The sequence below is a fragment of the Phoxinus phoxinus genome (genome assembly GCF_949152265.1).
Source record: "Phoxinus phoxinus genome assembly, chromosome: 9".
Classification (NCBI taxonomy): Eukaryota; Metazoa; Chordata; class Actinopteri; order Cypriniformes; family Leuciscidae; genus Phoxinus; species Phoxinus phoxinus.
In genome coordinates, this window is record NC_136884.1 from 28,397,684 (window position 1) to 28,421,459 (window position 23,776).

The 23,776-nt window shown below is 36.9% G+C and overlaps 1 protein-coding gene across 2 annotated transcripts in view; it reads right to left on the reverse strand.

Annotated features, from left to right (window-relative positions):
* Positions 1-23,546, reverse strand: part of LOC307003766 (tripartite motif-containing protein 16-like) — a 34,133-nt gene extending 10,587 nt beyond the window's left edge. Inside the window, exons 1-3 of one of the 2 annotated variants that reach the window (XM_079622553.1) lie at positions 23,475-23,546; positions 21,740-21,984; positions 1,618-2,191 (exon numbers count right to left, since the gene is read on the reverse strand). In XM_079622553.1, coding sequence (XP_079478679.1) covers positions 1,618-2,187 — 570 coding nt within the window. In that variant the 5' untranslated portion in view covers positions 2,188-2,191; positions 21,740-21,984; positions 23,475-23,546. Of the gene's footprint in view, positions 1-1,617; positions 3,105-21,739; positions 21,985-23,474 lie in introns of those variants that run through there. The other variant, XM_079622552.1, reaches the window with a different exon arrangement.
* Positions 23,547-23,776: the final 230 nt, after the last annotated feature.

Genomic DNA, 23,776 nt, shown 5'->3' on the forward strand with positions numbered 1-23,776 from the left:
ATTATTTCATCATTGCCTAGCTTTATATGGATAGTTCACCCAGAAATCTACATTCTTTCATTGTTTCCTGTTATCCTCTTTCCTAACTTTTATATATTTTTCTCTTGCAGAACACAAAAGAAGATATTCTGAAGAATGTCTCTGTTTGAAAAGCCCAAATTAAATATGGTGATACGTCAATAACATCAAACCTCACTGGCTCATGCATGTCACATGACTAATCATGCCACCATATTTGATTTTTCTTATCACTTCAAAAGACTGTTGCTGCGACTCAATTCGCCTACTTATACTTTGCCCTAAAAGTATGTACTCATTTTGTGAAAAAAAGTGCATATTTTTGAGTGTAGCAGAAGAGTTGACAAGCTTTGGGACAAACTAGTCATACAATAGTGTCTTTAACAGTTGCTCTGTCGCATCCTGTCACTGTAAACTGACCTGTCAATCACCTTGTCACAGTTAAAATCCTCCACATTTAATTTCCTACCGTATTAGAGAGAAATGCAGTAACACGTTGATCTGCAGTCAACGATCTTTTATGCAGAGACTCTCCTCATGTTAATGCATAATGGTGCATTTAAAAGTTAATGGCCAAACGGATCTTTATGAAAGTCCATATTGTTATTGCAGATGAAATATAAAATGGATAACATTAAATAAATATTTTTCTATCTGCTAAAACTTTGATTAGTCACTCAAACCGTTATCTAAACCTCTCACCGTCGGTCGTGCAAATCCGTCGTGTTTGTAGTTTTTTAACACTTTACTCGTGTTTGTAGTTCCTCCTCAAAACTGCAATGGGTTGTGGGTAATATTAGCGTTTAGAGTGTGCACGGATCCACACTTTGAAAATCCAGCGAAAATAGTAGACCATCCGGGGACTTCTGGCATACTCTTTTTAACATACTATGCTTTTTGACACACTTATTATTATATTTTAATCTCACATACTGTTTAGGATGGATATTATTGACATTGAGACGCAGGATTAACGGGGGAAACAGTCATTCGTTTGGTTACTGAAAAACATAACGCCATTAGTAACGTTGATAACTTTTCGGGTGAACTACTGGTTTAAAGGGGTCCATTATGCTTTTTTTACATGTTCATCTTTCTTTAGTGTGTGATGTTGCTGTTTGAGCATGAAAAAGGTCTGCAAAGACAAAGTCACTTTTAATTATTGTTCCTGAACTCCCTGAAACGTCCCCATTGTAGTCTTGAGTTTTCTTCCGGGACAAACACGTCACACTATTCTTCATTTAAATAATACCCGCCCAAGGCATATGTTCAATAAAGAGGCGAGGCCTGGTTGAGTTAGTTAGTACTGTGTTGTCAGCTGTTCAAGACACTGTTTTTACAACCCTGAATCTAAACCATAATTCCTAATGCAGAATAACCTTGGTTAAAATGGAGCCTTATCATTCAGTCCTGTCAATCATCATTACGAGTGAATATAAGCATTCATTGCCAGCGACATTTATTCTGGCATCCCATCGCAGTTGGCAGTTGACCAATCAGAGCAGACTGCGATTTTTGGAAGGTAGGTTTTAAAGAAACTGAAACTTAAATGGAGTTCACACAGTAAATGATAATAATGGGACGTATGTAAGTTCATACCTGATTCTCTGTCCTCAGTGCTGCCGCTGATACAGTGTCGTGGTTTTTATGTTCATCCATACACAGCACACATATACACTTCTGATCAGTGCGGCAGAAAACCTCGAGGAGCTTGTCGTGTTTCTGGCAGATCATCTCCTGCAGTCGTCCAGTGGCATCAGTCAGATTGTGTCTCTTTCCTTTAAACAAACTCTCGTGTTGTTCAAGGTGACTCTGGCAGTAAGAGTTCAGACACACCAGACAGGACTTGACGGCTTTGTGTTTTCTTCCAGTACAGACGTCACACTGCACATCTCCAGCTCCAGCGTAACAGTCAGCAGCAAGTTTAGTCTTCTTCAGTTTCTCCACCACTTCAGCCAGAAGTGTGTTTTTAGCTAAAGCAGGTCTTGGCCTGAAGGTCTGTCTGCACTGAGGGCAGCTGTAGACTCTCTTCTCATCCTCCTGATCCCAGCAGTCTGTAATACAGATCTTACAGTAACTGTGTCCACAGGGAATGGCCACTGGATCCTTCAGGAGATCCAGACACACTGAACACAGGAACTCATCCTGAGATATTCTGGCTTCTGCCATTTTACTGCATGAAGACAGAGACACAAACACACAACAGCTCAACTACACTTCAGTTTCACTTTCCCTGAAATCATGTGATTTCCTGTTTCCTGGTTCTGAGTTTGAGTGTCGTGTGCTAAATAGATGTGTCTATCAAATCAATTTTATTTATAAAGCACATTTAAAATCAACCTTGGTTGGCCAAAGTCCTGTAAAAAAGAAACAAAGAACAGGGCTGGAAACATACAAGTTACGGTAAATTAAACGCACAAGAGAAAAGATTTGAGGATTTGAATTCAGCTAATGTGGTTTAGGGCCGACCACTGCGAAAGCTCGATCACCCCTGCATTGTAAGGGAGATCGTGGGACAGACAAGAGATGTTGCTCTCTTGATCTAAGTGATCTGGATGGATTGTGAGTGACAATTGAGTCAGAAAGGTATTTGGGGGATTGGTTGCTGAGAGATTTGTGAACAAATAATAACATTTTAAAATCAATTCTGTATCGGACTGGTAGCCAATGCAGAGAACGTAGGATTGGGGTGATATGATCTTGTTTTCGACTGCCAGTGGGAAGACGGGCAGCCGTGTTTTGGACCACTGAGAAATGAGTCCCACTACAACAGTATCGTCTTGACAATATGGTTACTCGGATGTCTGGCGGAATTATCCATTTAGAAAGTTTATGGCGTCAACAGTTTATTCTCAAATCATATTAATTTGAATGTACTAGGCCATATTAGGACTGCTTGACAAAGTATTCGCCTTTCCTTGCCAGAGGACCTTCCTGTCATTGGCTAAGGTTTTGCTGACCTCACTGGTTTTTGTTTCCAAAATGCTGTTGGCAGCATGATCTATAAAATTATAAAACCTACCAATCAATCAACAAATAAATGTAACAATGACAACAATGGTCTTATATAGTGATTTACATTATTCTCACTGCCCTCTTATTAAAACTAATTCTGTAAACTCAACTATTTTACTTGCCCTAGTGTTGTTGCTCGACTTTTTAGTGTATCTGTACCTTCTGTGATTATACTTTTGAGTTACACATATGAAAAATACCAGAAATATTGGAACAACTTAAATGTTAATTTTTTCTACATAATTTGTAGGTCACGATTAAATATGCCCCTCTATCTGAGCTGTACCAATCACATCGGGTTATCTGATATAAGCGGGCCAGAGGCGAGATTACATTAGTCATTAGTTAACATTGCAAGATAGCTATGGATGAACACCAGTTGTTTGAAACGGCTTTGGGCGCTACAATAAAAGATTTAGACTTGCCTTTTTCTCTAAAAGAGGAACAGAAGACGACGCTCGAATCGTTCCTTTGCAACTGTACAGGGTGACATTACACAAAGACTGAACAGACAGGGTATAAAGACCTCTAGTGGACACCCAGGGATCACCAACCAGACACTGTGACACTTTTTCACGGAATCTTGCTTCATTTGCAAAAACAGATAGGCCTAACTCCGTTCTTGTTCATTTTCATATAACGTTATCTTGTAAATGTCCCAATTGGGAGAGGGTGTGCAATTTTCAAAGAGTTTAATTAAACTTTCATGTTATATATTTTTGGATGCATTTGTGAGTTAATAAACGTAACTGGTTGTGTACACTTGGCACATAGTATCTAAATATCGATTAATCGATCGATATAGCCCTGAATCGAATCGTAATCGTATTGCAGAATTTGTTGAGGTATCGGCAAATATCGTATCGCTTGCTGAGAGAATCGATATCGTATCGTGATGAACTGTCCGATTCACACCCCTATTCGTTACACAGGGTACCTCACGATACGATGCTCACGATACCGATAATATCACGATACAGCAATTCTGTGACAATCAATATATTGCTAGACAATCCTCTAATGATACATCATGATCTACGATATCCATCTAACTATTAAAACAAAATGCCTGTGAAAATGTTGTGCAGGTTTTCTCTCTTTATTAAAGTCCAAACTGTTAGAAAAAAGCACTAAATGCATTAAATGTAACAGCATTAAATGTAACATTAAGTAAATTAAATAGACATCCTGTCAACTAGACAATAATGACACCGTGTTTGTTCGTTGACCAGAAGAGAACTGCCCTCCCGGACTGAGCCTTGTTTCTCCCAAGGTTTTTTCTCCATTCTTTCACCTGATGGAGTTTGGATTCATTGCCACTGTCGCCATGACTGTTACACTCTCCAATTCTGAGGCACTAGAGAAAGAAACAAGGGGGCAGAGCAACAGAAAGATCTGGCACCATGTTCGTTCCCAGCATCTGACTATTTGAAATCAAGTGCTCTGATGTAGAGTGTCCTAGAGTGCAAGTACCTTTCTGTAAGAGCAGATGGTATGCTTGCTCTCAAAACCAGATGACTGGACAAATGGGGTGGGAGCCAGTAAAAATGTTTGAAAAAAGTTTGAAGTAGACTTAATAGCTTTAAGTCAGATGTTTTTTTAAGTTTGAAGGTTTTAAGTTTTAGTTTTAGTTAAGTAGAAGTTTTAAAAGGCAGAATTCTGAAGAGATCCCATATTCATCAAGTATACATTTCTTCACTGTCCAATTTGGCTTTCTTTTTTTGCTTTCGTTTATCCATTTCTATATCCGTTTTATCGATTATTTTCTGTGAAGCTGCTTTGGGTTAACACATACAGTAGCTTGTCTAAGGCAACAATATAATTTTATAATGGAAAAACCTGGGTCGCTGGTGTGAAACACTTTTCCTTACCTAAGAGAACCATTTAGTAATATGCAACACCCTTAAGTCATTCCTTTAGGTCAGGAGAAATCACCCCTAACTTCTCTTACTTAAAGGGATAGTTCACTTTGAAATTTAATTTTGAACATCCAAGATGTAGGTGTCTTTGTCTCCGCAGTAGTTTCAATTTTGATATTTTTAGGTCAAACCGTTCTTGTCTGTCAGTCATATAATGCAGGTCTATAGATACTGTCTCCAAAAGCATGCAGAGATGTCTCTAATAGCATGCAGAGAAAAGTCCAAATTAAAAAAATCCCCATCGTAAGTGCACATTGATGGCCTAAGACACGAAACAAGCGGTTTGTGTGATAAAACGAACAGTATTTATATCGTTTTTATCTCTTTTACACAACAACGTCCAAGTGACCAAGTTTACACCGGATTTCTTCCCCGGAAACTAATCTAACCGCCTTCGATTGGACGTTGCATTTTTAAACTCAGCAGAAACGCGTGTGATTGGCTGTACGGCTCAACGTATGCCTTTGATTGACCTGAACAATGATTTTTTTAATTTGGACTTTTCTCTGCATGCTATTAGAGACATCTCTGCATGCTTTTAGATACAGTATCTATAGACCTGCATTATATGACTGACAGACAAGAACGGTTTGACCTAAAAATATCAAAATTGAAACTACTGCGGAGACAAAGACACCTACATCTTGGATGCACTTCAGGTAAGCTAAAACATACCAAAATTTTATTTCAAAGTGAACTATCGCTTTAACCCTCTGGGGACTAAGCCGTTTTTGGTCCGTTTTCTCTATTTTTACATTTGGGCTTATAAACCATATGTAATGGAGATGGAACACCATGTGTTTGGTATCTATGGATTCAGAAGATATATGTAATGTGTTTATAAAGGAAGTATGAGTGAAAAATGTACAATAATCGAGAGAATTTCAAAAACGAAAATTAGATTTTTGTCATTTATTACTGAAAATCACACCTCACACAACAATAGTGAACAGTTTTTGAACCAAAAAAATATTTATCAAACCCTTTGCTTGACAGCCATTTGAAATTGTTCAATCAAATGTGTTAAGAAGTGTTAAGAGGTGTTAGTGTGGCCAGCAGGGGGCGCTCACCCTGTGGTCTGTGTGGGTCCTAACGCCCCAGTGTAGTGACGGGGACACTATACTGACAAAGAGCGCCGTCCTTCGGATGAGACGTTAAACCGAGGTCCTGAATCTCTGTGGTCATTAAACATCCCAGGATGTCTTTCGAAAGAGTAGGGGTGTAACCCCGGCATCCTGGCCAAATTTGCCCAGTGGCCTCTGTCCATCATGGCCTCCTAATCCTCCTCCTATATATACTAATTGGCTTCATCACTGTCTCCTCTCCACCAGTAAGCTGGTGTGTGGTGGGCGTTCTGGCCCAATATGGCTGCCGTCGCATCATCCAGGTGGATGCTGCACATTGGTGGTGGTTGAGGAGATTCCGCCCTTCTATGTAAAGCGCTTTGAGTGTCCAGAAAAGCGCTATATAAATGTAATTAATTATTATTATTATTATTATGTGTCTGACTCAACCTTGTGGGAGGTTCTCAAACTGTCATTAGGGACCATGTCATTGCATTCCAGACAGATTTTAAAAAGCATGGAGGCAAAAGACTTTCTGAGATAGAGATACAGTTGTCTCGCATCCTCTAGTAACTTAGTTTTGGCCAGCATTATGAAGTTGAAATAGAAGTATAATACCATTTTGTCAAGTCAAATTAGTATCCTTCAATTATAAATTAGGCAACAAATCTAGTAATTTATTTCCTTGTCAGTATAAGAGCCTGCAAGCAAGTAGAGCTATACATGCCAAGTCGAGATCTGTAAAAAAAAAAACTTGCATCACAATAGGTGTAATTGTGATTGTCAAAACATTTGGTAACTAAAAATAATTTTATAAAGTTTAGTGAAAATGTTTACAATGTTTACATAGTAGAGTTTGTATTATTGCTTAACACAACTTTCACTATTTCAATTCAATTCTTGGGATTTGAATCTTGATTCAATATTGACTCATTTGGATAAATATTAGGTAGGCTACAGTAGAAAGAAAAAATATATCTCACATAATGCTGTAAACATACAGAGCCCTATCATCTGGTATTATTAAAGGTTAAAAATAACAAATTAAATTAAATATAATGCGGTTTTCATTATAATAACAATTATTTAATGACACAAGTAAAAATTTAATAAATATGTAATATAGTGCACATATTTAGCAAAATACTCCCCTGAGGTAAATGTAATGTTCTGTAAGCCCGCGCTCAATCAGCCCAATGGAGGCATCCGACCAGCGGGGAAGGTCACTGCGTGTTACTGTCTTTTCTCGTGGCAAAATATTTTGATTAAATGAAATACATTTTCATATATGTATTTTCTCGTTATTTCATCTGACTCCATAAATGAAAAGGTTTTAATGATATCTGTGCATCATTAAATGTGAATGAATGTTAGTTTGACTATTACTTTTAACTCTTTGCTGCAAATAATGAGTCTGCTAGAATAAAATCAAATGTTTATAATTTATTATGTCACTTAAATGTATCATGCCAATTACATAATCAATTAGAAGATAATCAATACAAAACATAAAATGCTCTGGAATAAAGAGAAGAGATGCGAACCCGACATTACGAAATACATGATGCTGTAGTCTTTGAGATCATTCAACATCATGGGCTGATCTGAGGTACAGAATCGCCCTGATCTTCTAGTTGCATTTCATTATACAGACAGAAACTTCTTTCATATGGAAACATCTGCTAACAATGGGAATTTACATACAGAGTTGACACCTTTTGGGAGTAGGAGACTTTTGAGATTTGTCTAGAGACCCACCCTCCTCTGTGTGCCAGTTATCTATAAACACTTAAAAACCTTATTACCTTTTGTTTCACTTCTTTGGGAATGAGACCTTTGTACCAGTCGCACTGAGACATTTCAAATGATACCAAACATGTCAAATATTGTATGATAATTGATCATATTAAACCATATAGATTTTTGGGTGAATTCAGGTAGGGATGGGTGAAGGGAATGATGTGCAAATTGGGAGGTGGTCAACTCAAGTGTGATCGTGTCTCGAATGGGGCAATATGGCAAGAGAGTCCAAATGTTATTTTCTAGAAAGGTCCTTTGTCTTCTCGAGGAGTGGTCGTTCCTCAACCAGTTCTTCCAGTTTCTCCAGCTTACAGTTCTGTGCCATAATTGTTCTCCTGCTGTTTTATTGACCTCTTTCCGTGGTTGAAAAACACTGATTAATCGATATTATGTATGAGGCATATATACCTTTCGGTAAGTTGTACTGTATCTTTAAATAAAAATAACATGATCGGTTTACTTGAACTGAGGCACAGAGATCGGTCACGTCACATTTACAAGTGGAAAACTGTAATTTATTGTCTAAATTTCGTAATAAAAAGGACAGAACTTGAGATCTGAGAATTTTTTTCATATCAAAAGTAACCTGCTCTGTCTAGTCTGTCAGTGTCCTCTTCGCTCCAATTTTTCTCTAAGTGAGAACGTGTGAAAAGTGTCAATTGCGCTGAATGCGTGAGAGTTGGCAGCCCTGCTATATGCTAAAGATTTTCTCCTTTTCCTAATAAAGAAATTACAGTTATTACAAAATTTAATATACACTTATTACAAAATTGTTTGTAATAAGTGAAGCTGGTAATACTGTTTTTTTAGTTTAATCATTCTCTACTGAGATTTTGAGAGATGTAATGTGTCATTTTATTTGCAATTGATTTCTTCCAAGGCTGTGTAGCTGTAAATCTGTTGTTTCCATCTCTTCTCTTTTTCTGTTCTTGTTCCACTTTCCTTCAGTGATTCTGCTTGTTAACAGCAGGTGTTCATCACTAATGCTCAATCATGACTCGATTAATCAAATATCTCATCTTAAAAACTGGTTCAGTGTTATTTTAACACTCTCTAGTGTGGGACATGTACACTGAGCAGTATTTTTTAACTGAGAATTTTGCTCTTTAGGTTATGAATATTTGTTATGATGTTGTGTAATTTTATAACACGATGAAAGTGACTTTAATATGTTGATTAAAATTACTTTCACAAAAATGCACATTTTCTGGTGCCATTTTAAATGATCAAGCCATTTACCTCATTGCCCCTTGTCCATCATCCCTATACAGTATATACTTATTGGCTTCATCACTCTGTCTCTCCACCAATAAGCTGGTGTGTGGTGGCCGTTCTTTGCCGTCACATCATCCAGGTGGATGCTGCACATTGGTGGTGGTTGAGGAGGTTCCCCCTTCTCTGTAAAGCGCTTTGAGTACGCAGAAAAGCGCTATATAAATGTAACAAATTATTATTATTTAAAAAGCATTCCACACAAACACACAGGGTCTTACATCTGCATGACCATATGTAAGTGTGACGACAGAATATGTTTTATTACACTGATCAAATGAATTGGTCTTCATCCAGAGTGAATGTGTAATGTGAAACTGCTCTATTTTGTAAACCTCTTGCCACACCGAAGAACACTACAATTACTTGCCAGGATAAGTTTTCAAATTATGTTCTAGGTCTGTATGATTTGTGAAAATCTTTTCACACTGAAGGCAGGTGAAAGGCTTCTTGATTATGATTATTGAGGTGTTTCCTGTCTGTGAACCTCGTTCCACACTGATGACACATAAAACAGTTTCCTTTTGTGTGAATCCTCATGTGGTTATTAAGGGATATTTTCCATCTGAAACCATTTCCACACTGATCACATGTAAACGGCTTCTCTCCGGTGTGAGATCTCATGTGAACTTTAAAGTTTCCTTTTTCAGCTGAAACGTATTCCACACAGTTTGCAGGTGTAAAGCTGCCCTCCAGCGTGAGTTCTCTTGTGTGCATTAAAGGTTGCCTTACGTGAAAAACCTATTCCACACTGTTTGCAGGTGTAAGGCTTCTCTCCAGTTTGAATTTTCATGTGGCATTTTCTTTTAAAGAAACTCTTTCTACACTGTTGGCAAGTGTTAGGCTTCTCTTTAGTGTGAGATTTCATGTGGATTGTAAGGTTTCGTTTTAGGCTGAACTGTATTCCACACTTTCTGCAGGTGTAAAGCTCAGTGTGAGTTCGCTTGTGGACATTAAGGGTTTTCTTACTTGAAAATCTCAGTGTACATTGAAAGCAAGATAAATTCTTCTTTTCAGTGTGAATTCTCATGTGGCCTTTAAGGGTTCCTTTTAGAGCGAAACTCTTTCCACACTGATCACATGTGAATGGCTTCTCTCCAGTGTGAATTCTCATGTGGGCTTTAAGGTTATCTTTTTTAGTGAAACTCTTTCCACACTGTAGGCAGGTGTTAGGCTTCTCTCCAGTGTGAGTTCTCATGTGGACTTCAAGAATTCCTTGTTGATCAAAACGTCTAGTTGTTGTCTTATCAGTCTTTGAGAAATTTAAAGATGTTTCTCCAGTTGCGAAATCATGATGATTGTCAAACTGATCTTTCTCTTTCATTTCATTCAGTTCTTGACTCTCTTCTTTCAGCGCCATCAGGTCTATGGTGAACAGTGACACATAAGTTAAACCCAGTCTAATGACACAAAGCAACAGACAAAAATTAGCCTAAAATAGCATCCTTTAATCCATGTTCAGTTTTGCAGAGTAACCGTTTTGTTTTCAGCTTCTATTATCATTAGATCTTGTGGCAACATAGACGACAACATTCTCTTGGATACCTTGAGAAATATGTTTGCATTTGTGGACAAACACCTGTATATTTTAAGTCATATTTATCTGACTATTACTACTTGTATTCAAAGAAATAAAACAATGGCTAAATAATGCAAACAAGTCACTTGCATAAAAAATAATCAAAATGCATATGCCATAAATAAAATGGAATAGGCTTCACATGGACATTAATGAAATTATTTCATTAAACCATATTGTTGATGAAAGTAATACGAGATAAATTAGAGTGCTAGTTATTATTAAAGGGATAGTTCACTTTGAAATAAAAATTTGGTATGTTTTAGCTTACCTGAAGTGCGTCCAAGATGTAGGTGTCTTTGTCTCCGCAGTAGTTTCAATTTTGATATTTTTAGGTCAAACCGTTCTTGTCTGTCAGTCATATAGTGCAGGTATATAGATACTGTCTCCAAAAGCATGCAGAGATGTCTCTAATAGCATGCAGAGAAAAGTCCAAATGAAAAAAAAATCCCCATCGTAAGTGCACTTTGATGGCCTAAGACACGAAACAAGCGGTTTGTGTGATAAAACGAACAGTATTTATATAGTTTTTATCTCTTTTACACAACCACATCCAAGTGATCTGTTTACTTAGTCTGCGCAAGCGCCGGAAGTGATCTCTCACGCGTGTACGTCACTCATTGTTTACACCAGAACCTATGCACAGAACAGAGATTGTAGGTAGGACGGCTAATAGAAATGGTACTAGTTTGCGCTTATCCGGGATGTTTAAACCAATGTAAAAAAAAAAAATTACGTAAGCTCACGCGAACTCCACTTCTGGAGCATTCCGGTGCTTGCGCAGATTAAGTAAACAGATCACTTGGATGTCGTTGTGTAAAAGAGATCAAAACTATATAAATACTGTTCGTTTTATCACACAAACCGCTTGTTTCGTGTCTTAGGCCATCAATGTGCACTTACGATGGGGATTTTTTTCATTTGGACTTTTCTCTGTATGCTATTAGAGACATCTCTGCATGCTTTTGGAGACAGTACCTATATACCTGCATTATATGACTGACAGACAAGAACGGTTTGACCTAAAAATATCAAAATTGAAACTACTGCGGAGACAAAGACACCTACATCTTGGATGAACTTCAGGTAAGCTAAAACTTATCAAAATTTAATTTCAAAGTGAACTATCCCTTTAACCCCTTATATTGGCACCGGCCCACGGCCATTATATATTTAAAACAGTAATATCCTATACTCAGGGGTGCACATAACTGGTACGCAGGTACGCATGCGCGACAAAAATCAGGAATGCGTAATGCCACTTGTGTTACTACGCGCATGTACGTGCGTACTTTAAGGGTAACTGTCACCAAAATGCAACCTAGGCAGTGTTAATTTTTTCACAGACGAAAACAAGACAATAACTAAATAAAACCCCATTTTAAATGACGATCACTATATTTATATATATTTTATATATATTTATACACTATATATATATATCACGTATTGACATTTTCGTCAACGAATAAAAACTAGACGGAAATGTTAGGGAGGGACGATTGGGGAAGTGATCCAGTCAGAACTGATTTGCGTTTGTGGTAGATGCGCATGCGCACATTTGAATTGTAGCGTGCTGATCTACCGGCGGCACACGAGTTGGCATGCGCTTGATGCATGTCTCAAATCATTAAAAAAAATTCAATGTTTGGGAGAAAGAGAAGAGCAGACATATGGATAGATCTGAATAAGAGTGACGACGTGAAAGAGAGCTTTATTCAATATGCTTTTCTGTGCGAACACACACACACACGACCCGAAGCGTGCTGCGGTCAAGGACTGAATTGAGCTCTCTTTCGCGTCTGAATGGACAAATACACAATATTATGTCTAAATGTCCGTTTTGGAGAGTATTAGGGGTGTAACGATATTCAAACCGAACCGAAAAACCGATACTCTCATTTCAAACCGAAAGCGCCCTGTCCCCTACTGCCCGGCCCAGCTCCCAATTCACTTTATGTCACAAAACAATTTTTTCTGACATTTGATTAAATAGTAATTAGTAGCCTACAGAGTAACAACGAATGAAAGCTGTATTTTTACTAAATATACACTATTTTTTGATTTCCAAGTGCATGTCACGTTATATTTGGTGATCGATCACGCTTGCCAGTTTAGCCTGCATTGTTTCCCACACATAGACTAATTCGTGGGCGGTGCGCCACAGAATCAACACCGTCCGCTACATATAAAATTTTTTGGCGGCCGCCAAAGTGAATTTTTATCCCGCCAAAGCCTTATTTGATCGGTGAGTGATGTACATGACAGACTGCTGCGCTTGTGACAGGGCGCATGTTAGAGAACGAGAGAGAGAGCCCGGCCGCGCGCGCGCACTCTCACCATCTTAACTGTCTTGCACTCCCTCCCTCGCGCATATTAATCAAAATCTTGAATTGACATGATGGTAAAAGGTCGGAGATTTTTTTCCTGAATTACCGGTGTGTATTATGCTAAAAAAACGTTGCCTTATCTTCTCTGAAAAGCATTCCGCACATTCAGCTGAGACAAACCACACTTTTAATAAACCTAAAAACCTATCCAGTGATTAAATGTTTACTGTGTTGACACAAATCTTGTGCAATGTCCTAAACTGCCGGGGTAATCACACAAACGCGTACACGTCCGCTAATGACTCCTCCGATTCGCGCACTAATGACTCATTTTGAACCGATTCCATTTATGAATGGTTATAACAACTGATCTATCCAACATCACCAGACGTCTAAATCGGTAATACTTTACAATAAAGTTCAATTTATTAAACTCTAGTTAACTACAACCCGAATTCCGGAAAAGTTGGGACGTTTTTTAAATTTGAATAAAATGAAAACTAAAAGACTTTCAAATCACATGAGCCAATATTTTATTCACAATAGAACATAGATAACATAACAAACGGAGAAATTTTACAATTTTATGCACAAAATGAGCTCATTTCAAATTTGATTCCTGCTACAGGTCTCAAAATAGTTGGGACGGGGGCATGTTTACCATGGTGTAACATCTCCTCTTCTTTTCAAAACAGTTTGAAGACGTCTGGGCATCGAGTTTATGAGTGTCTGGAGTTTTGGTGTTGGAATTTGGTCCCATTCTTGCCTTATATAGGTTTCCAGCTGCTGAAGTGTTCGTGGTCGTCTTTGACGTATTTTTCGTTTAATGATGCGCCAAATGTTCTCTATAGGTGAAAGATCTGGACTGCAGGCAGGCCAATTCAGCAGCCGGACTCTTCTACGACGTAGCCATGCTGTTGTAATAGCTCCCGATAACACGATGGAAGGTCTCCCTCCTCTTTTGCCCGGAGGACACGGCGTCCGTGATTTCCAAAAGGAATGTCAAATTTGGACTCGTCGGACCATAGAACACTTTTCCACTTTGAAATAGTCCATTTTAAATGAGCCTTGGCCCACAGGACACGACGGCGCTTCTGGACCATGTTCACATATGGCTTCCTTTTTGCATGATAGAGCTTTAGTTGGCATCTGCAGATGGCACGGCGGATTGTGTTTACCGACAGTGGTTTCTGGAAGTATTCCTGGGCCCATTTAGTAATGTCATTGACACAATCATGCCGATGAGTGATGCAGTGTCGTCTGAGGGCCCGAAGACCACGGGCATCCAATAAAGGTCTTCGGCCTTGTCCCTTACGCACAGTGATTTCTCCAGTTTCTCTGAATCTTTTGATGATGTTATGCACTATAGATGATGAGATTTGCAAAGCCTTTGCAATTTGACGTTGACGAACATTGTTTTTAAAGTATTCCACAATCTTTTTACGCACTCTTTCACAGATTGGAGAGCCTCTGCCCATCTTTACTTCTAAAAGACTCTGCCTCTCTAAGACATCCCTTTTATAGCTAATCATGTTACAGACCTGATATCAATTAACTTAATTAGTTGCTAGATGTTCTCCCAGCTGAATCTTTTCCAAATTTCTTGCTTTTTCAGCCATTTGTTGCCCCCGTCCCAACTTTTTTGAGACCTGTAGCAGGCATCAAATTTGAAATGAGCTCATTTAGTGGATAAAAGTGTAAAATTTCTCCGTTTAAACATTTGTTATGTTATCTATGTTCTATTGTGAATAAAATATTGGCTCATGTGATTTGAAAGTCTTTTAGTTTTCATTTTATTCAAATTTAAAAAACGTCCCAACTTTTCCGGAATTCGGGTTGTACATTTAGTTAACATTAACTATTAATAAACTGCACTTCTACAGCATTTATTAATCTTTGTTAATGTTAATTTCACCATTTACTAGTAGCCTTATTAAAATCAAAAGTTGTTAACATTAGTTAGCCTAATGCACTGTGAAGTAACATGAATAAACAAAGGATGAACAGCTGTATTTTTATTAGCTAAGATTAACAGAGATTAATAAATAATACAGTAAAAAGATAGTTAATGAGTTAAATTATTGGTATTGTTATTAAGTTAAAAGTGAATAGTGTTCTTTATTTTTGCTGGTGCCCTGCCAGGAACCTCCTGCACCCACAGCAAACCGAACCGAACCGAACCGAGGCTCCAAAACCGTGATATGAACCGAACCGTGGCATTGGTGTATCGTTACACCCCTAGAGAGTATTGAAAGCTTACAATCTCTATTTGGTGACTGATTTTTAAAATACATTACAGAGGAGCCGTAATTTATCAATTTGCAACAAGAATATTTTCATACTCCTAAGGCGTGTTCAGACCTTTATTTTGAAATAGTGATGAACATGAAAAATCATGAAAGAATGGTAGAAGTTTGTTTTCATGCCAATAGTTCAAAAGATAGCATCCATTCAATTGTTTTAGAACAAAAAGGTCTGAAAATGTTTTAAATATAAAGAAAAAAATTATAGATTCACCATTTGTGGTAGCGAGCTATAATGCACATACGTGTTCTTTCTGTGTTTCTTAGAGGTTGAATTCATTTCAAATTCTGCCAAACTTCCAATACTACTTCTGAATAGAATGTCTACTTCATGAAAATTGTAAAAATAATGGTTCAGATCACTCAAACAACATATGGAAATGGTGGCGCCCTTATATGGGCAGTAATGTCAACTAGTGGAAAAGTTTGGTACTGCACCCAAACAAAATCTCACTGAAAGATTTTTTTTTTTGAGATTTAAAACACAACTTAAGATTTTTTTTTCCGTTTTAAAGTCCACCAGGTTTTGAAAATATATATTTTATATAAAATATGAATAATTAAATTTTTAACGTTGTACATTTTCATAAACTCAAACTTCTATAACTTTTTTTCGGTTTAACTTAATTTATTTCACTTCTACAAAAATCTGCCAAATGTCTTAAAACAAGACCAATCTTACATCAATATTCCAAAGCATTCTTGAATAACAACCATTTAAGTTCGGGATGTGCATTTTCATTTCTATTAAAAAAAAGGGGGGTGCTTGATAAGGGGTTAATAATGCATCATGCTTAGATACATGGGGAAAAGTATGAAAGCTCAATCGCAAACTATTAACAGTAATCTCATAATCCAGTTGTACTGTATTAATTTGAGAACATATTTTACTCCAGTAAGGTTAAACAAAATTAATCAAACACTCCAGACACATGCATCAAATGCTCAGCTGATACTTTCGCACTGCATGTGGAATTGTCCTAAGGTGACGGTGTTTTGGAAAGAGATAGTTTTAATAATTTTTCAGATGGTATCTGTCAATCTCCCAATTAAACCAGCCATTTCTATTTGGGGGATTTTTCCAGAGAATATTGTACATTGTAGTAGCACATAAACTCATTGACTTGTGTATACTTCATGCAAAGCACCTAATAGCTATGTATTGGAAGAAAGTGGAAAAGCCATATATAATGAATTGTTTCAATAATATGTCCTTTTGTTTGTCGATGGAAAAAGATTACATATTTTGAAAAGTAAACTGAATATATTTAAATATTTTTTAAATATTTGACAACCTTTTTTTTTTTTTTGATTTCAGTAATATAATGAATGAGGTAGAAGGAGATAATATAGGTTAATTCCCATAATTTTCACTCACATTTTCTTGCTACTGAAACAAAAAATACTGTATTTTCCGGACTATAAGTCTCACTTTTTTCCATAGTTTTGCTGGTCCTGTGACTTATAGTCCGGTGTGACTTATATCAAAATGAATTCATACTGACTGAGATGAACCAAACTGAAAACATTACCGTCTACAGCCGCGAGAGGGCGCTCTAGTTAGCGGAGTTGTTCACAAGCGACACGAGGAAGAATAATTCAATGGATTCAGTGTTGTGGAATGAGATCGCGGGAGCTTGGTGAACTTGCTTACCGGTAACTTGTTGGAATCGCTGGCTTATGTTAATTTAGCCTATTCAGCCTCCCAGGTATATGTTCTTTATGCTATTGTGTAGGGTTTCCCGCAGAAAATGTGTTAGTTAAGGTGTAACTTAACTTTGTGTAACTTAACTTAACTTTGTGTTAGCCTACGTGTCGCCACCATACACATCAGCATAAATGCTCCTAATAAATTGTTATTATTTCTAATATAATTTGTTATTAAAGCATTAACATTCACAAACCACTGTTAATTTAACATAAAAGCACGCAGGCTGCATGCATGGTTTGGCATGACTGAATGCGCGAAAATGCGCGCTCTCTTATTAATCAGTTCATCGCGATCTCATACATCTCTGTTATTATCAATCAGGGTCCCCGCGGATCCTTAAAAAGTCTTAAAAGGTTGCAAATTCGATTTTTTAAATTTAAGGCCATAAAAAGTCTTTAAGTCTTATTTTTACCTATGAAAGATCTTACATTTTAGATGACACTTTGACGCATCTAAATACTTTCCAAATGAAAACTATCTAATTAGCGTACATATTATTTTTTATTATTCTATCTTTGTGGATTTGCTTGTTCACGTGACAATTCACAACATTTACGGCAGCGTATTAGCCTACGTCTGTCTCCTGAACGCGAGGATAAGAGAACGAGTAAATGTCAGTTCAATAGTAAATTCATTCTTTGTGCTTAGGATTGTCTATGAACTATGATGATATTGTAATCATTGTTTTAACTACGTACGAGGCACCGCGAGTTCGAGCTGACATCGCGTTTGTCTCATGCTTGCTTTCACTGTGTGATGTGTCAGTGCAGTTATAGGTATGTCCTCAAATGAGTTTGTCTTATTATATTTATATTATATTATGTTGTTATATTAGAATATCACGAGCAAGAGTGCCGTTTTCCTGTGCACAATTGCAAATGTGCTATTTATTTTATACAACAGTTAAATTAACAATAAAGTTAACATTGTGCGTTACTTTTTATATTGTCAATATTGTTTGTTTCCCCCTTTATTTCGCCGACGAGAATTTCATAATGAAACTGAAGTCCAACAGACAGTTTTTTGAACGAATAATTTGATTCAATGAATGAATCGGCCTTTTGAACAAATCGGTTGAATAAATGACTCCAACAACTCGCTTAAAGGGGTGGTTGATTGCGATTTCACTTTTTTCATTTTAAATAGTGTGTAATGTTGCTGTTGGTGCATGAACAGTATCTGCAAAGTTGCTGCGCTGAAAGTTCAACGTAAGCAGATATATCGTCTTTTAAAAATCAGGAAGTTTAATGCCTACAAAAACGACTCGAATGGGACTACAACGAGATACTTCCCGGGTTTTATACGTAGCTAACCCATACATTTACATCAACCCTCCCTCCGGAATATGCAAAAAAGGGGGCGTGGCCATATTTCTGCGGCGTTGTGGAAGAGGAAGAATTATAGTGGAGAGCTGTAGCCATGCCGTCGAAAGTGTGTTATTTTCACCCAGCTGTCAGGTCTTCTGTGTTCGGGCTTCCTATGGACGCTGTAGTTCCTCAACAATGGCTACAATTTCTGTTTGATTATGTTCCTGAAAATTACAATCGTAGCTCTATGTGCTGCGCATTTTACGGAAGACAGCTTCCAGAATCTCCACTAATTCAATGCCGGATTAAACAAGAAACTGTTACTAAAACATGAAGCAGTTCCAACATTAAACGCAGAGGCAGCCGTTGTTGGGCCACAACCTGTAAGTACAGTAAGACTTAATAATTTTAAATGTATTTGCATGTATAATTTCAGACGTAATGTTTTAGTTTGATCAAGGACGTAAACAAATGCCAGCGCTCGCGTTATAGCCACTTAGTTATGCTATTTCTTGTGTCTATGACAAACGTGTATAAAGTAAAAAAAAGTATATGTAATCGCAACAGCAAACTTCAGCTGCGGTGTTACTCAGTCATTTATTCTGTTATATGAAATGTTTAATCGGGAGAAAACCATATCTCAAAAGCTAACAAACAGCAGTGGCATTTTCAAGTAACAGCGTATCGAAATTATTATATTATAATAGTAGAATAGAATAATAATAATAAAAAAATTTACCTTTCAGAAACGTTTTGTAAGAGCCGTGTTTGGGGAGGTTCTGCTTGACTCTTCATTGGCGCTTTCTGGGTCTGATTCTGGCTCAAACTGACGGCAGTATTGACACCATTATTTACATTTGACCGGAGCACATGCGACTTTCGCCCGTAAAGGTAATGGGCGTGATGGGCGTGAAGTTTCCGGACGACGTGCACTGCGCAATTTAGCCAATCACAACACACCGGCCCAACTAACCAATCTGAGCCCATGCCTGTTTCTGAGGGAGTGGTTTCATAGAATCAGGAAGTCAACCGGTCGTTCAAATGACAGAGGAGAAAGCGGCTTACAATAAAGGGAAAATTTATAAAAAATAAGGCTTAAAAAAAAAAAAAAAAGACGGAGACATATTATATTGCACCCCATAAACACAATCATGTAAAGAAAAAAAGCAGTAAACCACCCCTTTAAGACAGTGATTTACTGCCACCTACTCACGGGTTTCGTTTCATATTTAAAGTACCCTTTAATTAAAATGTTAAAATTATAAATAATTTCATATTTAAATATTGAATAGCTTTATTTAAAGGTGCTGTATGGAGTTTTCAGCGGCATCTAGCGGTGATGTTTCAGATTGCAACCAATACGTTTACGTGCGCGTGCTTTCTTTTGTGTTTTATTATTATGTGGAGTTTGTGTTGGAGTCTGTGTTGTGCTGGTCGTTTCCTAGTATTAGCAGACTCCATGTCATAAAGTTGCAGTGTCGTCGCTGTTGACTGCAAAGTCAGTAGACGAGGATAGAGTCGAGACGCTCGGGAGCGCGCATGCAGGTCTCAGTCACGTCACTGGATTTCGCGGCAAATCCGACCCGGAGACTTCACATAGAAATAGGAATACTTGCTTTCAGAGGTAATAGCAAAACCCGCCAAGTGGATCATTTTATTGTGAGATTACAACCCCTTCACACACAGGTAATAAAAAATGGATTCATTTTAGTAGAAAAACTCCATACAGCACCTTTAAGCAATTGCAAATTAAGTGTAAATATAGTAATGCCAGTTCGGATGCCGCTTCTGTGTCACCTCTGCACTGCAAGGATGGATTTTAATTAAATTATTTAGTTTGACAGTGGTACGGTCTTATTCTAATAGAATTTAATTTGACATAAAAGGTGATGCATACCTCTAAATGCGTTTATACATAATTTCCATATTTAGGTGAAAATGCCCCTGGAAATCAATTTAAGGTGGTAAATATTGCCCCTTAATAATTTTTTTTATTTCAGTCACTACTGTGAACTGACCACTGCATAGAATATGTGAAATATGAATATCTTCGTGAGTCTGCTGTCAACAACAGGCCTAAACCAGCCATGGTACCAGTACAAAATCAGTAAAATATCATCTAATTATTATCAACAAAATGTATACAGATTTTTGTTAATATTGCACGCCACGGTATTAATTTTGATTTCTTCAGGTCTTAAAAAGCCTTAAATTTGACTTAAAAAAATGTGCAGATACCCTGTCAATAAAGCTGACTGCATAATGAAGCTTTTATAATATATTTTATAATCCGAGGATTTTCCAGCATGCAGAATTCAGCGGTGAGGGGTTTCTATCTTAAATGCTTCTGATTGGCCATTGCGTTCCAGAAATCAACACACATGTCTGTGATTGGCTACATCGCTCAACGCTGCAAACATGTTACAAATAGAAACTCTGGCCTGTAAATCGTTTCTATTTTGTTTTAGTTGTTCTTGTTGCTTTTCTGCAACAGATGAATAACAATTTATTAGTTTTTATATGTTTTATTCTCCCGCAGCCGCACACACAGAGTAAGTGCATTAGAGTTCCAATGTGCTGCGGGAAACTCTGTGTTACGTTAACATGCCGGACACTATTCAGCCTGTTGTTCTGTGTGCTGTTGTGTAGCTGAATAACTTATGTCTGTTCTTAGTCTTGGATTTTGTGAAATCAATTTCTAAATAAATGCGACTTATAGTCGAGTGCGAATTATGTTTTTTTCCTCTTCATGACGCATTTTTCGACTGATGCGACTGATGCTACGGAGCGACTTATAGTCCGGAAAATACGGTAATGTATTTAATGTTTTTCCTAATTTACCCCTTCTTATATCACAATTGGCTTCTCTTGTATACATGACTATTTCCAACTCTTGTTAATGTATAGGTAACGGTTTTGACCTTTTATTTTTATTATTAATATTATTGTATTTTTTTTGTAAAGTATTGTTTATTAATATTAAACTTATGTAAAAAAAAATATCTAACTATTTTAATGTATAATGTTGTAATATGCTGAAATAATTTGTTACATCTCAATAAAAAAAAGTGTTAAAAAAATAAGGCATTAATGTTTTAGAAAAAGGAAATATTCATTTTTAAAAATGAATATTAGCTGCTGTGTCAAATAACAGCACTGATCATCATGCACTGAAGCTGGAGAGCTTCTTGAACACTAACGGACTGCGTAACTTGAACTATGACCGTTTACACCTGGTATTAAAGGGATAGTTCAATACTTTGTTATAAATGCAATACATTTATGTTGGTCCTGTTTATCGCTGCTCTTATCCATGCAAGACTGGCAGGGAGTTCTTGCCCAGAACAGAACCATACCGCCAATCCTAATTGTATGCTAATTGTCAATCATATTTGACAATAGTGGTCCTGACAGAACCAACCTGTTTGTTCCTCTGCATCTTCTTGTTTCACTCCGAAAGCTTCACGCTCCTCATTCATAAACACGAAAGCATCACTCTCCTCTTTCATAAACACCAGATCTGTTTGTGTCTCAGTTTCTTCTTGTTTCACACTGAATACTTCCTCAATCGTCAGGTCTTCACTCTCCTCTTTAATCAATGCCATCTTTATAACAGTGTCTCGTGGATCTCAGTCGCTTCACCAGGAGTTGTTCTGTGTGTTTGTCCTGTTTGAGATGAGAATAATTAACAGAAAGAAAAATAAATCCACACTAAATCTCTGTGTCTCAATCAGCTCTAGTTCAGTGCACTGGTGAGAGAGTCAGTCAGAGAGAGAGTTAATGGACTTAAATCACCTGATTAGACTAAACGCATTAAAAAGTGGCACTACAATTTAATAATATTGGACATTCATATTTAGGTATGTATTTTTATATTTGTAGATCACATTCAATCAATTAAACACAAACATTTGTGATTTGTTAGTAAAAGTTGTTATACACGTTTGTGTTCTCGTTGTATTTACACTGTTTTGACCAGCACGTGACGTCAGCGCACGGTGATTCGAATCACTGAATCATTTTGGGATGCACCCAGTTAAAACTCTTTCTCTTAGGTTTCGAACTGATATAGATGTGAAATGTGATTTCTGTGGGATTGAGAAAGAAAATGTTGTCCACTTATTTTTTAATTGCATTTATAGCTAAATGTTTTGGGTAGATTTGGAATGTTTTCTTTGTAAATGTTTAGGAATGAAATTTACTTTTCTGAAAAATATTTTTTTATTTTAATAGACAAAGATTACCACCAAATGTGGCCTTTATTGGTAATCTATGTTCAATTATGGGGAAATACCATATACATAAAACAAAAATGGGCTAAAGGAAACCCCAACTTTTTGTTATTTCAGATAGAAATAAAAAATTATATTGATCATGTTGAGTCTTGGGTCTTTATATGAAGCTTTCATGCTATTTATAGGATGATCTCATACCTGTTATTTTCTTAAACATATAGCCTATATTCCCTATTTGTTGTCATGTATAATTATTTAATACTTGTACACTATATGTTGGATTATTGTCATGTTTAGTATTTGTATGAGACTGACATTCAATAAATAAATAAAAATCATTTTGGGAAACAACGGGTTTAAAAATATCTTGCCAATGACCTTATTTGTGTTTATGATAAACTGATATAGTTCCCGATACAGGGAGCGAAATGAGACACACTTAAGTCGATGGATTTTCAATCATATTTCCCGGTCAACGATATGTCGATGACTTTTCAACCACAGGTCGTTTTCCGGTCAACTCTAAATCAATGACTTTTCAACACATTGGCAATCGCCCGGTAAACCAAATATCAATGCTTAATCAATCATAAAGATAACTATAGATCAATGTTGTTGCCATCAACATTAATAACGTCAGGTTTCATCGATATATGAATGGTGATTCAACATTTATTTTGCATTGAAATTTCAATATAAACCATAATGATTATTTAGATGTAAAATCAATATTTAACGTTATTCAATGTTGGCTTGCTGTCTGGTCTCTGTTACTAATGTGTGGATGCACTTTTCTAAAACTAAAAATAACATTTATTAATGTTAGATCAATCAATAACAACAATTAATTTAACATCGCTTGTAAAAACTATAAAATGAACAGAACCGTTTGCAATGATTTAAATGCTAAAAAACACAAACCTTTCTCCAGCCAAATCACAACACACGCAGGAGCGCGACTCTATGACGTCACACCGCCACGCCAAAATAAAAGTCCCGTTTCTTCTTCTTGTTTTACGGCGGATCGCACCCATATATGTGCATTACCGCCACCTATCTCAGAAATGCACCATTAACACTTTCCTGTACTACTTTACCCATATCAACCAGCATAAATTCCCCTTATTTACCCGCATAGAGGCTTCATAGAATTGATTATACTCCTGTCTGACTTTAATACATTTTTTATTTTAAACTTAACTCCTATATTGTTTAAAAAGTCC